This window comes from Hippopotamus amphibius, chromosome 2 (assembly GCF_030028045.1).
Source record: "Hippopotamus amphibius kiboko isolate mHipAmp2 chromosome 2, mHipAmp2.hap2, whole genome shotgun sequence".
Classification (NCBI taxonomy): Eukaryota; Metazoa; Chordata; class Mammalia; order Artiodactyla; family Hippopotamidae; genus Hippopotamus; species Hippopotamus amphibius.
The window spans coordinates 83,042,704-83,058,169 of record NC_080187.1 but is presented as its reverse complement, the minus strand read 5'-3'; the positions used below and the strand labels follow the sequence as shown (position 1 = coordinate 83,058,169).

The 15,466-nt window shown below is 37.7% G+C and overlaps 1 protein-coding gene across 3 annotated transcripts in view; it reads left to right on the top strand.

The window, feature by feature from the left end:
• Nucleotides 1–15,466, top strand: part of FOCAD (focadhesin) — a 275,956-nt gene that overhangs the window by 163,245 nt on the left and 97,245 nt on the right. For all 3 annotated transcript variants that reach the window (XM_057720105.1, XM_057720103.1, XM_057720104.1), the window contains one exon: nt 2,602–2,787. In XM_057720105.1, coding sequence (XP_057576088.1) covers nt 2,602–2,787 — 186 coding nt within the window. The remainder of the gene's footprint in view (nt 1–2,601; nt 2,788–15,466) is intronic.

Genomic DNA, 15,466 nt, shown 5'->3' with positions numbered 1-15,466 from the left:
TCTTTACCTTGTTCTGTCCCAAATCTACCTTGAATGTTCATGGATGTAAAAATTTAATTTCTGAAAATTAAATTCAATGAACACAAGAAATGTCATCTTTATCTTTCCAGTCATAACCTCAGTAGCCTGTAATGTTAGAAGTTTTTATCCTTGGTTTCATCCCACATGGAGATTCCTAAGGAATGCAGCCAAATATATACTAGTGTTTATTGCCAGACAAAGCTGCTGTCCCAAATTCCTGCCTCCTTTCATTAGAAAAAACTGAATGGTACAACTTAGAGTTCACCTTTTCTTTTCTCCTGATGTCCAGAACAAGCCTTAAAGACTTGTTCTCTTTTTCTTTCTCCTGTTTGTCCCCACTTCTTACCTCAAGGCTCTTCAGAGTCTAGGACCTCCCTGTAGTTAGTAGTGAGTCCAAGGAAGGAAAAAGCCTTCAGTTATCCAAAGTTCCTCCTGTATCCCCAAATAACCTTAGAGTTCAAAATCCTTTTGGGCTTCTGCATTCATGGTATTTTACTTTCATTTAAACTACTCTCAGGGCTGGAATTATTTGAGAATCCTTAATTCTCTGAAGAGCTTGATAAGTAGACACATTTTCATTCCTAGGTTAGTCTATGTGCAGATGTGTACTTATCCCTTGACATGTGTCAGCTTTTACCAGAATAGGGCACCTTCTGAGAAAGCATGAAATTCTGTCTTCACAAACACATGATTCTTAGGTACATTCTGAAAAGTCTATAGTCCTTCCAAGCTTGAAGCAATCATACATGTGCGTGTGCATACAGGAATTAAAATATATGACCTGCAATTGGCTGTTACTCACCCTTTTCATTTAGATGATGTATTGATCAGGGTGTTTGCAGGAAATTCAGAGGGAGTAATTGAGAGTTTAACAAAGGGACTGCTTAAAGGTGTGTTGTCAAGCTTAAAGGAAATTCACAAGCAATGTTGAATATCTAAGCATGGTTAATGTCCCTCAGCCTGAGGAGGTAAAGGAAGGGAGCAGTTAGGAGAATAAGAGAGAGCTTCTGTGTCATAAGAAGCTCCTAAGTGGAGCAAGGCCCTTCAGAAGAGGGAGGCAACCTGGAGCAGTCCTGCAGGAGATTGTCCGGGGAGTTCATGTCCTTACCTCTGTTTTCACCCTCTGATCTCCTGCCAGTGTCTCCCATTGGATGAAGCCAACTAAAAGCCAGAGGACAAGGGAGCCTGATGATGCAGTTGTGAAAGGTTATTCTTCTAGGTCACAGAGTAGGGTTGAGAGGGTGGATCTGGAGGGGTAAATGGAAAACATACTACACAGGTTCTCTGGGCTTTGAATGGAGAAGCTTGGTTGCACCTAGGAAGATTCTATACAGAAATGACAGAACTGGATACATAATACATGTTCCAGTGAGTACTTGCTGCCTTTAATCGTGGTCATTCAAAGGAGACTTTTAGACCTATTCAGAATGACATTCTAGTTTAGGTAGGTTGACTCTTGCTTTTTGTTCCTACGATAAAAGGCACATGTGGTGATTTCCTTTTTTGTTTTCCATGTGATTTGTTTAGCTTTAATTTTTGTTGTTTTTGTTTCTGCATTGGGCAACCTCTAGTGGTCCTTAGGAAAATAACACTTGAATATAAACCTATAGTGTTAATCAAGTATTTTGTTTGGATATCCTATTGTCTTCTGATCCCACATTACTGTATTACCTTATAATAAGTAAAGATGCCAAACAATAAAAATCTTGGGCTTAATTAGAAGGAACACAAAGAAATAATGAATTAAATTTTAAAAATAAGTGTACTGATATTATTGCAGAATGATGGATAGTCATAAAAGTCTTCTCGGAAAATATCTAAATGACATGAAGGAGCCAGTTACATGGAAATCAGGGGTTAGTGTGTTCCAGGTGGAAGGAATAGCAAGTGCAGTGGCCTCGACTTGGATGTGAACTTAGTGTTATTGAGGAGTGGAAGAAAAGCTGTGTGGAAGTGTGTCTTTCACATAGCTAGGAAGCAAGGCAGGTGGCAGAGATGAGGTCACAGGGAGAGTCAGGGCTTAGGTCATAGAAAGCCTTGATCATTGTCAGACATTTTGGTGTCATTCTATGTACAGTGAAAAAAATGTTGAAAGATGTTAGGAAAGGAAATAACATAGAATTCTGGCATGTGGGTAGAGGGTGGTTTGGAGGAGTGGTCATAAGGAGAAGAAACCAAGAAACTAGTTTTTAAATTCGTCCAAGTGAGGAAGAGGGACGATAAGGACTGGGCAAGTAGCAGTGCAAACGGAGAGAAAGGGATGGATCTGAGATATACTTTCAAAGGTAGATCCAAAAGGACTTGCTAATGAAGTACGTATAAGGAGTGTGAGAAAGAGAGGAATTAAGAATGACTAAATTTTTAAGCTTGAGTAACTGGGTGCCATGTTCTGGTTTGGGAAAGACTAAGAAATGGATGGGAATCAAAAATTCTTTTTTTACTTTGTGAAATTTGACCTGAAATATAGCTAAGTTGCTGTTGCTGTTGCTGGGTGTGGGGGTGTGTATGAGTTAAGAATGAATGTTTCTCTCCTAGCAAACCATATTTACTCTACTTCTGGTCTGCTTTTATTTCTTTCAGCTTTGGAGGAATTTTTTACCTCGCTTGTGAAGCAAGAAATGGTGAATATGCCCCGTGGGGTGTATCACTTGGCGTTAAAAGGAGGTGCCCGCTTAGATCAAGGAAAGACTGTAGCAGCAATCCCCAATTTTATGTTGAAAATGTATGAAACAAACAAGCAACCAGGTTTGAAACCTGGCCTTGCAGGTAAGCATAATACATAGTATCAAGGTACAGGTTTAAATGTGATAGTTTAAGTTTCTCTTCCAGGTAGGATGTAATAGGGCATGGAAAGGCATTGCCGCTGCTGCTAACATCTAGACACAGCTGGATAAATTACAAAAATGAATCACATTTTAAAGCCACCAGAGAACTGTAGAAACAAAGACATAGATAAAACAAAGAACAGACTGAAATTATGAAATGGGGAGAACATTTTAGATTGTTCCCTGTGGACCTGCCCTGCCTCCCGGCCCCCACCCCATAGGGGATATTCACTGATTCTAATTGTGGGCTGGGATTGGGTGTTGGCCCAGGAAGAGGCCTGTTGGAGGATAGAGAAACCAGTGAAGCTTTTAGGGGCTTCATAGGACTAGGGTGATGTGATTATTCATTTTATGTGTCATCTTGATTGGGCTAAGTGATGCTCAGATAACTGGTAAGTGTTATTTCTGAGTGTGTCTGTGAGTTTCCAAGAGAGGTTAGCATTTGAATCAGCTGACTGAATAAAGATGATCACCCTGAGCAGTGTAGGTGGGCAACGTCCAATCCACTGAAGACCTGAATAGAACAGATAGTTAGAGGAAGGGTGAATTTGTTCTCTTTGCTTGACCAGGGAGATCCATCTTCTCCTGCCTTTGGGCTTTGGTGATGCTGGTTCTTGGGCTTTCTCACTCAGACTCAGTTATACCCACTGGCTTCCCTGGTTCTGTAGTTTGCAGACAGTAGATCATGGGACCTCTCAGCCTCAAAAAGCTTTTGAGTCAATTCCCATCACCTCTTGCTTATCTGCATATCTATACCTATGTATATCCTGTTGGTTCTGTTTCTCTGAAGATTCTGACTAACACAGGTGATAAACTGGAGATTTTCCTATAAGCTATTTTGTGACTTTTGAGTTTGCACTGAAAGTTAAAGAACTAGGCTGATGCTTCTGAGAGGCAGTGAAATCTCCCATCATGTGGTACTTAGGAAACAAAGCCTGGCTAGGAGAATGGGCCTGAAAACAAAGCACTCAAGTAGTAAATTGATACTGAAGATCAGCAGCTCTTTTCACCTGGATGCACTTACTAATTTTGGTCTCAGCTAGAGGCTGAAATTCAGGCTTGACCTTAACAGGAGGCTGGTGCAGGAGGCAGAGAAACCGACAGAGATCGTGACATTTATGTGGTAACCTGAGCGACTTGAGACACTTCAAACACACAGCATATTTCTCCCTTAAAATATTTGTCAAATTTTGAAGCTTTGTGGGAAGTTAAAAGCTAAGCTGAAAACTTCTGAGGACAGATCTAAATCTCTGAATCTCCCATAATCTTTCTGTATTGAAGAGTCAAAGACTGATTAAACTGTCAGTTAAAATCTTGAGGAGCCATACCCTAGGAACAGGGTTGAGCCAGAGGTAGACTGAGATTTACCAAAGCTATAATCAAACCTAACTTAGTTAAATCCCTGATTCAACTGACATGATCAGTCCTTCCCTCTGCCTAACAGAGGAGAAACTCCTCTCTGATAAAAAAACATCATTTAGAATTTCTGTGGTTCTTTCATATACTATCCAGTATGCAGTGAAAAAGTGCTAGACATATGAAAAAGGAAGAAGAAAATGAAGGGAATATTTCATGGAGATAAAGAAGTCAGTCCATTAGAAAAGTATCACAATTCTAATCAGTGTATACATAATAACAGAGTTTCAAACTATATGACAAAAATTAACAGGACTAACTGAATAGATAAGTCCACGATAATAATGGGAAACTCTAAAACATCTTTTTCAATGGCTTGACGAACAAGCAGACAAAAAAAATCAGGCTCATAAAATGTATGAACAATACTGTGAACAAACTTTATTTAAGTGACATATGGAACATTGTGTCTTATAGTGATAGAATTTGTATGCTTTTAACTGTATATTGGAAACTTATCAAAATGGTAATATGGCAGACCATAAACTTCAACAAATTTCAAAACATTGAAGTCATTGAGTCTGTCCTCTAACAGTGGGATTAAGCTAAAACTAAATAACAAAAAGATAACTAGAATGTCTCTACTAGCCTGGAAATTGAACAGTACACTTATAAATCATCCATGGATCAAAGAAAAAAATCAGAATGGAAATCAGAAAATATTTTTAACTGAATGATAATGAAAATAAACCAGGTTAGGATCAAGATGGCGGAGTAGGAGGACGTGCGCTCACTCCCTCTTGCAAGTGCACCGGAATTACAACTAACTGCTGAACAGTCATTGACAGAAAGACACTGGAACTCACCAAAAAAGACACGCCACATCCAGAGACAAAGGAGAAACCCCAGTGAGATAGTAGGAGGGGTGCAATCACGTTAAAATCAAATCCCATAAATGCTGGGTGGGTGACTCACAAACTGGAGAACAGTTATACCACAGAAATCCACCCACTAAAGTGAGGGTTCTGAGCCCCACATCAGGCTTCTCATCTTGGGAGTCCAGCGATGGGAGGAGGAATCCCCAGAGAATCAGACTTTGAAAGCCAGTGGGATTTGGTTGAAGGACCTCCACAGGACTGGGGGAAACAGAGACTCCACTCTTGGAGGGCACACACAAAACAGTGTGCTCACCAGGACCCAGGGGGAAGGAGCAGTGACCCCATAGGAGACTGAACCAGACCGACCTGCTGGTGTTGGAGGGTTGCCTCCTAGATAGCTTCCTCCACAAGAGGGCAGACAGTAGTATCAAGCAGTATCAGCAGTATTTTGTCTTGCAGAACTGAAAACCACTGCCACAGAAAAATAGAGAAAATGAAAAAGCAGAGGACTTTGTACCAGATGAAGGGACAGGATAAAACCCCAGAAAAACAACTAAATGAAGAGGAGATAGGCAACCTTACAGAAAAAGAATTCAGAATAATGATAGTGAAGATGATCCAGGACTTTGAAAAAAGACTGGATGCAAAGATCGAAAAATTTGCCAAAAGACCTGGAAGAATTAAAGAGCAAACAAACAGAGCTATGCAACACAAGAACTGAAATGAAAAATACACTAGAAGGAACCAACAGCAGTTTAACTGAGGCAGAAGGGCGAATAAGTGAGCTGAAAGACAGAATGGTGACAATCACTGATGCAGAAAAGAATAAAGAAAAAAAGAATGAAAAGAACTGAAGATAGCCTAAGAGACCTCTGGGACAATGTTAAACGCACCAACATTCGCATTCTAGGGGTCCCAGAAGGAGACGAGAGAGAGAAAGGACCCAAGAAAATATTGGAAGAGATTATAGTTGAAAACTTCCCTAACATGGGAAAGGAAATGGCTACCTAAGTCCAGGAAGCTCAGAGAGTCCCAGGCAGGATAAACCCAAGGAGAAACATGCCAAGACCTATGCTAGTCAAATTGACAAAAATTAAGGACAGAGAAAAGTTATTAAAAGCAACAAGGAAAAAACGACAAATAACATACAAGGGAACTCCCATAAGGTTAAGAGCTGATTTCTCAGCAGAAACTCTGCAAGCCAGAAGGGGGTGGCACGATATATTTCAAGTGATGAAAGGGAAGAACCTACAACCAAGAATACTCTCCCCAGCAGAGATCTCATTCCGATTTGACAGAGAAATCAAAAGCTTTACAGACAAGCAACAGCTAAGAGAATTCAGCACCACCAAACCAGCCCTACAACAAATGCTAAAGGAGCTTCTCTAAGCGGGAAACATAAGAGAAGGAAAGGACCTGTAAAACCAAAAACAAAACAGTTAAGAAAATGGTACTAGGAACATACATCTCGATAATTACCTTGAATGTAAATGGACTAAATGCACCAACCAGAAGACACAGACTGGCTGAATGGATACCAAAACAATACCCATATATATGCTGTCTACAAGAGACCCACTTCAGACCTAGGGACACATACAGATGGAAAGTGAGGGGATGGAAAAAGATATTCCATCAAATGGAAATCAAAAGAAAGCTGGAGTAGCGATACTCATATCAGATAAAATAGACTTTAAAATAAAAAATGTTACAAGAGACAAGAAAGGACATTACATGAAGATCAAGGGATCCATCCAAGAAGAGGAGATAACAATTACAAATATATATGCACCCAATATAGGAGCACCTCAATACATAAGGCAAATCCTAACAACTATGAAAGAAGAAATGCAAGGCAGAAATAGAGACACAGATGTAGAGAACAAACATATGGACACCAAGTGGGGAAAGCGGGGAGGGTTGGGGGGGGAATGAATTGGGAGATTGGGATACCAAATTGTACACTCTAAGTATATGCTGTTTATTGTCTGTTAACTGTATCTCAATAAAAGTTCTTAAAAAAGAAAAGAAAAGAAACCAAATTAAAACTTGTGGGATGCAGCTAAAACAGTGCTAGTGGGAAATTTACACCCTTAATGCAAATACTGAAAAAAGAAGAAAAACAATCATAATTTAAGCTTCTATTTCAAGAAACTTGGAAAAGTACAACCAATCAAAGAAATGATAAAGCAAGGAATAATAAAGATAAGAATAAAAATCAATACAATAGAAAACATAAGAAATAAAGAAAATCAGCAAAGCCAAAGGTGAGTCTTTGAAAAATTTAACAAAATTAATAAAGCTGTTGTAAGGCTGGACAGAGAAGTAGAGAAATACCTATGTCAGGAACAACAAATGAAACACCACTTCAGACCCTACAGCATTTAAAACATTAAAGAATATGAGGAACTTTTAGCCAATGAATTTCACAGTTTAGATGAGATGTAGAAATTCATCAAAATATAAAACTTTGCAAAACTTACAGAAGGAGAAATAGACTATATGAATAGTTTGATATCTATTAAAGAAATTGAATCTGTAACAACTTTCCCACAAAGAAAACCCTAAGTGCAGATGGCTTCCTTGGTAAAATCTTCAGAAAAATTAAGGGAGAAATGACAATGGTCTTTATAAACTTTAACAGAGAATAGGGAGAAAAAAAAAACACAAAACACTCTTGATGAGGTCACCATAATCTTGATACCAAGTATAAGAAGGAAATATTACAAGCTAGTCTCTTCCATGAACATAGTTGCAAAAATCCCCCCCAAATATGTTAAAAATTTGAATTCGGCAGTACATAAAGAAGATAATAGATAATAATTAAGTGGGGTTAATTTAATGTTTGAAAGTCAATATAATTTATTACATTAATAGAAAAAAGGGAGTACAATCTTTAGCTGACCTCAATAGATGCAGAAAAGGCCCTTGAAAAATTTAGCTCCTATTCATGTTACAAAGAAAGACTCATTAAGCTCTTGAATGGAAGAGAACTTCTTTTATTCTGATAAAGAACATCTACAATGCCATCTTTGTACTTAATGCTGCAATAATGAAACTTTCACTCCTTGAGACTGGGAGAAAGAGATGGTTTGCTTGTTATCATGACTATTATTTGGTATCATAATGGGGGAGATAGCCAGTGTAGTGAGCCAAGAAAAAGAAATAAAGTCATAAGGATTAGAAAGGAAGAAATAGAGTAGTCATTATTTGCAGATGGCATGATTCTGTACATAGAAAATCCAAAATAATCTGCAGGCTAATGAGGATTAATAAATGAATTCAGCAAGGTTATGGCATACATAAAAAGATCAACATATAAAAATGAATTATATATTTCATATACCATAAAAAATGAAATTTAAAAATTATACCATTTGTACTACCACCAAAAAAGATCAAGTACCCAGAATAAATTTAGCAAGAATTGTGTAAAACCCTTCTATACTGTAAGCTACAAAATATTACGGAGAAAAATTAAAGAAATTCTAGTAAGTTGAGTGATATACAGTGTTTATGGATTAGAAGACACCATGCTGTAAAAATGTCAGCTGTGTTCAAACTGTTATGTAGATGCAGGCCAATCCCAATGAATATCCCAGTAGGTTTTTGGAAATTAACAAGCCTATTCTAAAATTTGTGTGGAAATGAAAAAGATGAAGAATGGCCAAGGTAATCTTTTTTTTTTTTTAAGCTCTTTATTGCAATATAATTGCTTTATACTGTTGTGCCAGTTTTTGCTGTAAAAGCAAGTGAATCAGCTGTGTTTATACATATATCCTCATATCCCCTCTCTCCCACGACTCCCTCCCACCCTCCCTGTCCTGGCCCTCTAAGGCATCACCCATCATTGAGTTGATCTCCCTGTGTTATGCACCAGTTTCCCACTAGCTATCTGTTTTACATCTGGTAGTGTATATATATCAGTGCTGCTCTCTCACTTTATCTGAGCTTCCCCTTTGTGCCACATCCCCCCGCCGCCCTGTGTCCTCAAGTCCATTCTCTACATCTACATCTTTATTCTTGCCCTGTCACTGTGTTCATCAGTACCATTTTTTAAGATTCCATATATATGTGTTAGCATACGGTATTTGTTTTTCTCTTTCTGGCTTACTTCGCTCTGTATGACAGACTCTAGGTCCATCCACCTCACTACAAATAACTCAGTTTCATTCCTTCTTATGGCTGAGTAATATTCCATTGTATATATGTGCCACGTCTTGTTTATCTGTTCCTCTGTTGATGGGCATTTAGGTTGCTTCCATGTCCTGGCTATTGTAAATAGTGCTGCAATAAACATTATGGTACATGTTTCTTTTGGGATTATGGTTTTTTTAGGGTATATGCCCAATAGTGGAATTGCTGGGTCATATGGTAGGTCTATTTTTAGTTTTTTAAGGAACCTCCATACTGTTTTCCATAGTAGCTATACCAACTTACATTCCCACCAACAATGCAGGAGGATTCCCTTTTCTCCACAGCCTCTCCAGCATTTATTGTTTCTAGATTTTTTGATGATGGCCATTCTGACTGGTGTGAGGCGATACCTCATTGTGGCTTTGACTTGCATTTCTCTAATGATTAGTGATGTTAAGCATCTTTTTGTTTGTTTGTTGCCCATCTGCATGTCTTCTTTGGAGAAACATCTGTTTAGGTCTTCTGCCCATTTTTGAGTTGGGTTATTTGTTTTTTTGATATTAAGCTGAATGAGCTGTTTGTATATTTTGGATATTAATTCTTTGTCAGTTGCTTCATTGGCAAATATTTTCTCCGATTCTGAGGGTTGTCTTCTTGTATTGTTTATGGTTTCCTTTGCTGTGCAAAAGCTTTTAAGTTTCATTAGGTCCCATTTGTTTATTTTTTATTTTATTTCCGTTATTCTAGGAGGTGGGTCACAAAGGATCTTGCTTTGATTTATGTCATAGAGTGTTGTGCCTATGTTTTCCTCTAAGGGTTTTATAGTATCTGGCCTTACATTTAGGTCTATAATCCATTTTGAGTTTATTTTTGTGTATGGTGTTAGGAAGTGTTCTAATTTCATTTTTTTACATGTAGCTGTCCAGTTTTCCTAGCACCGCTTATTGAAGAGGCTGTCTTTTTTCCATTGTATATTCTTGCCTCCTTTGTCAAAGATAAGGTGCCCATATGTGCATGGGTTTATCTCTGGGCTCTCTATTGTGTTCCATTGATCTACATTTCTGTTTTTGTGTCAGTACCATACTGTCTTGATCACTGTAGCCTTGTAGTATAGTTTGAAGTCAGGAAGGCTGATTCCACCAACTCCATCTTTCCTTCTCAAGATTGCTTTGGCTATTCAGGGTCTTTTGCATTTCCATACAAAACGTAAAATTTCTTGTTCTAGTTCTGTGAAAAATACTATTGGTAATTTGATAGGGATTGTGTTGAATCTGTAAATTGCTTTGGGGTAGGATAGTCATTTTCACAATGTTGATTCTTCCAATCCCGGAATGTGGTATGTCCCTCCATCTGTTTGTGTCATCTTTGATTTCTTTCGTCAGTGTCTTATAGTTTTCTGCATACAGATCTTTTGACTTCTTAGGCAGGTTTATTCCTAGGTATTTTATTATTTATGTTGCAGTGGTAAATGGGAGTGTTTCCTCAGTTTCTCTTTCTGCTCTTCCATTGTTAGTGTATAGGAATGCAAGAGATTTCTGTGCATTAAGTTTTTATCCTGCTACTTTACTCAACTCATCAATTAGTGCTAGCAGTTTTCTGGTAGCATCTTCAGGGTTTTCTATGTATAATATCATGTCACCTGCAAAGAGTAACAATTTTACTTCTGTTCCAATTTGGATTCCTTTTATTTCATTTTCTTCTCTGATTGCTATGGCTAAAACTTCCCAAAATATGTTTAATAATCGTGGTGAGAGTGGGCACCCTTGTCTTGTTCCTGTTCTTAGAGGGAATGCTTTCAGTTGTTCACCATTTAGAACAATGTTGACTGTTTGTTTGTCATATATGGCTTTTATTATGTTGAGGTAATTTCCTTCTACGCCTATTTTCTGGAGAGTTTTGATCATAAATGGATGTTGAATTTTGTCAAAAGCTTTTTCTGCATCTGTTGAGATGATCATATGGTTTTTATCCTTCAATTTCTTGATATGATGTATCACATTGATTGATTTGTATATATTGAAGAATCCTTGCATTCCAGGGATAAACCCCACTTCATCATGGTGCATGATCTTTTTAATGTGCTGTTGGATTCTGTTTGCTAGTATTTTGTTGAGGATTTTTGCATCTATATTCATCATTGACATTGGCCTGTAATTTTCTTTTTTGGTGACATCTTTGCCTGGTTTTGGTATCAGGGTGATGTTGGCCTCATAGAATGAGTTTGGGAGTGTTCCTCCTTCTGCTATATTTTGGAAGAGTTTGAGAAGGATAGGTGTTAGCTCTTCTCTAAATGTTTGATAGAATTCTCCTGTGAAGCGATCTTGCCCTGGGCTTTTGTTTGTTGGGAGATTTTTAGTCATGGTCTCAATTTCGTACTTGTGATTGGTCTGTTCATTTTTTCTATTTCTTCCTGGTTCAGTCTTGGAAGATTGTACTTTTCTAAGAATTTGTCCATTTCTTCCAGATTACCCAATTTATTGGCATATTGTTCCTTGTAGGAGTCTCCCATGATCTTTTGTATTTCTCTGGTGTCTGTTGTTACTTTTCCTTTTTCATTTCTAATTCTGTTGAGTTGCATCTTCTCCCTTTTTTTCCTGATGAGTCAGGCTAATGGTTTATCAGTTTTATTTATCTTCTCAGAGAACCAGCTTTTAGTTTTATTGATCTTTGCTATTGTTTCCTTCCTGTCTTTTTCTTTTATTTCTGCTCTGATCTTTATGATTTCTTTCCTTCTGCTCACTTTGGGGTTTTATTGTTTTTCTTTCTCTAATTGTTTGAGGTGTAAGGTTAGGTTGTTTATTTGCTATTTTTCTTGTTTCTTGAGGTAGGACTGTATTGCTATGAACTTACCTCTTAGAACTGCTTTTGTTGTATCTCATAGGTTTTGGGTTGTATTTTTATTGTCATTTGTTTCCAGGTATTTTTTGATTTCCTCTTTCATTTCTTCAGTGATTTCTTGGTTGTTTAATAGCATATTGTTTAGCCTCCATGTTTTTGTATTTTTTCCAGTGTTTTTCTTGTAATTGATATCTAGTCTCATGGCATTGTGGTCGGAAAAGATGCTTGGTACGATTTAAATTTTCTTGAATTTACCAAGGCTTGATTTATGACCCAAGATGTGATCTATCCCGGAGAATGTTCCATGTGCACTTGAGAAGAAAGTGTATTGAGTACTTTTTGGATGGAATATCCTGTAAATATCAATTAAGTTGAGATGGTCTAATGTTTCATTTAAAACGTGTGTTTCCTTATTTATTTTCTGTTTGGTTGGTCTGTCCATTGGTGTAAGTGCAGTGTAAAGTCTCCTACTATTATTATGTTCCTGTCGATTTCCCCTTTTATGGCTATTAGCATTTGCCTTATGTATTGAGGTGCTCCTATGTTGGGTGCATAGATATTTACAATTGTTATACCTTCTTCTTGGATTGAACCCTTGATCATTTTGTAGTGTCCTTCCTTGTCTCTTGTAATAGTCTTTAAAGTTTAATTTGTCTGATATGGGTATTTTTACTCAGGCTTTCTTTTGACTTTCATTTGCGTGGAATATCTTTTTCCATCCCCTCACTTTCAATCTGTGTGTGTCCCTAGGTCTGAAGTGGGTTTCTTGTAGACAGCATTTATAAGGGTCTTGTTTTTGTATCCATTCAGCCAGTCTGTGTCTTTTGTTTGGAGCATTTAATCCATTTATATTTAAGGTAATTACTGACATGTATGTTTCTTACCATTTTCTTAATTGTTTTGGGTTTGTTTTTACAGGTGTTTTCTTTCTCTTTTGTTTATTGACATGTGTGTTCCTTACCATTTTCTTAATTGTTTTGGGTTTGTTTTTATAGGTCTTTTATTTCTCTTTTGTTTCCTGCCTAGAGAAGTTCCTTTACCAATTGTTGTAAGGCTGGTTTGGTGGTTCTGAATTCTCTTAACTTTTGCTTGTCTGGAAAGCTTTTGATTTCTCTGTTGAATCTGAATGAGATTCTTGCTGGGTAGAGTATTCTTGGCTGTAGGTTTTTCTCCTTCAAGACTTGAAGTATATCCTGCCACTCCCTTCTGGCCTGCAGAGTTCCTGCAGAAAGATCAGCTGTTATCTTTGTGAGTTTTCCCTTATATGTTATTTGTTGCTTTTCTCTTACTGCTTTTAATATTTTTTCTTTATGTTTAATTTTTGTTAGTTTGATTAATATGTGCCTCAGTGTGTTTCTCCTTCTGTTTATTCTGTATGGGAGTCTCTGTGCTTCTTGGGCTTGATTAACTATTTCCTTTCCCATGTTGGGTTGTTTTCCACTATAACCTCTTCAAATATTTTCTCAGACCCTTTCTTTTTTTCTTCTTCTGGGATGCCTATGATTCGAATGTTGGTGCGCTTAATATTGTCCCTGAGGTCTCTGAGACTGTCTTCCATTGTTTTTATTCTTTTTTCTATTTCCTGCTCTGTGGCAGTTATTTCCACCATTCTATCTTGCAGCTCACTTACTCGTTCTTCTGCCTCAATTAATCTACCATTTATACTATGTAGAGTATTTTTTATTTTTTTTATTTTTTAATTTTTTTTGGCACAGAGGCTTAGTTGCTCCGCGGCATGTAGGATCTTCCTGGAGCTGGGATCGAACCCGTGACCTCTGCATTGGCAGGCGGATTCTTAACCACTGCGCCACCTAGGAAGCCCCTAAGTAGAGTATTTTTAATTTCAGTTATTGTGTTGTTCATTACTGCTTGTTTGCTCTTTAGTTCTTCCTTATGAAATGTTTCTTGTATTTTCTCTATTTTGTTTTCTAGATTTTGGATCATCTTTACCATCATTACTCTGAATTCCTTTTCAGGCAATTTTCCTATTTCCTCTTCATTTATTTGGTCTTGTGGGTTTTTATCTTGCTCCTTTGCCTGCAAGGTGTTTCTTTGTTTTCTTATTTTGTCTAATTTATAGTATTTGCTGTCTCCTTTCCCTGTGCCGCCTTGTAGTAATTCCTCTTGTTTCTATTCTCTGAATCCTGTGGTGGGGTTGGTCCAGTGTCTTGAGTAGGCTTCCTGATGGGAGGGTCTGGTGCCTGATTTCTGGTGTGTGGATGTTAGTCTTTTCCCTCTGATGCGTAGGGCTGTGTCAGGTGGTATCTTTTAGGGTATTTGTGTGCTTAATATGGCTTTAGGTAGTCTGTGTGCTGCTGGGTGGGTTTATGTTCCTGTCTTGTTTGTAGTTTGATGTGAGTTACGCAGCACTGGCAGTTGCAGGCAGTCAGACGAAGCCGGGTCTTAGACTCTGATAGAGGCCTCTTTGAGAATTGTCTGTGGTTAATCTTCCCTGTGGCTGAGGACTCTCTAGTGGTCTCGCATCCTGGAATTGGTGCTCCCTCCACAGAGCCTCTGAATTGACTTTTGGTCGAGGAGTCCAGATTCCAGAGGTCGCTGGTCCTGGCAATAAAGGGGATTAAAAAAGACTATCCAATCTCCAGACTAATGGTTAAAAGTTATGTCAAACAAACAAATACTGAGTCAAGGAAACATGTACATGCAGAAGAAACACAAAATCAGAACCCACTAGAACATAAAGCACTAGAATCACCTGACAGAAGAACCCCAGAATGCAATCAGACAATTAAAGAGAAAACCAACAAAAATTCAAAACGAAAGAAAACAAAAAAACACAAAGCAAAACAAAAAACCAGGAAAATTGTGAAAACAAGGATGAAATATAACAGAGACCAAATAGAAACAGAGCAGATACAACAAAGAGCGAGAGAACAACCAGATAGACTGAAGATCCCCAAAATGAAATCAAATGTAATTAGAACTAAGATAAAGATAAAACCTAAAAACAAAAACCAAAGCAGTGTGTCATCTGAAGAATAAAACATGGAAACAGAGCAGACCAATAATATTGATTAAAAGTATAATGAGATAAAATAGAATAAAAAGGGATAGAACACAGAGCAACAGAAGAGCATAGTATGACTGGAAATATAAAAATAGAAAGGAAAAAAATAAAACAGAAATGTATTAAAGATAAAGAAAAGAAGATAGAGGAGATACTCAGCACTACAGAAAAGTTAGCTAGAAATAGAAATAGAAATATAAAGATCCCTTAGGACTATGATCGTAATTTTTTTTTTTTAAAAAGCTAGAACTGACCACAGAATGGATCAGATCAATAGAATTAATAGCAATAATTCTGTTTCTTTGGGGGTCTCAGTTGTGTCCTTGTACACGCCTTGAGCCTCAGGCCACCTTCACCTCCCCAAGAGGCCCTCTTCTGCCTCTGGT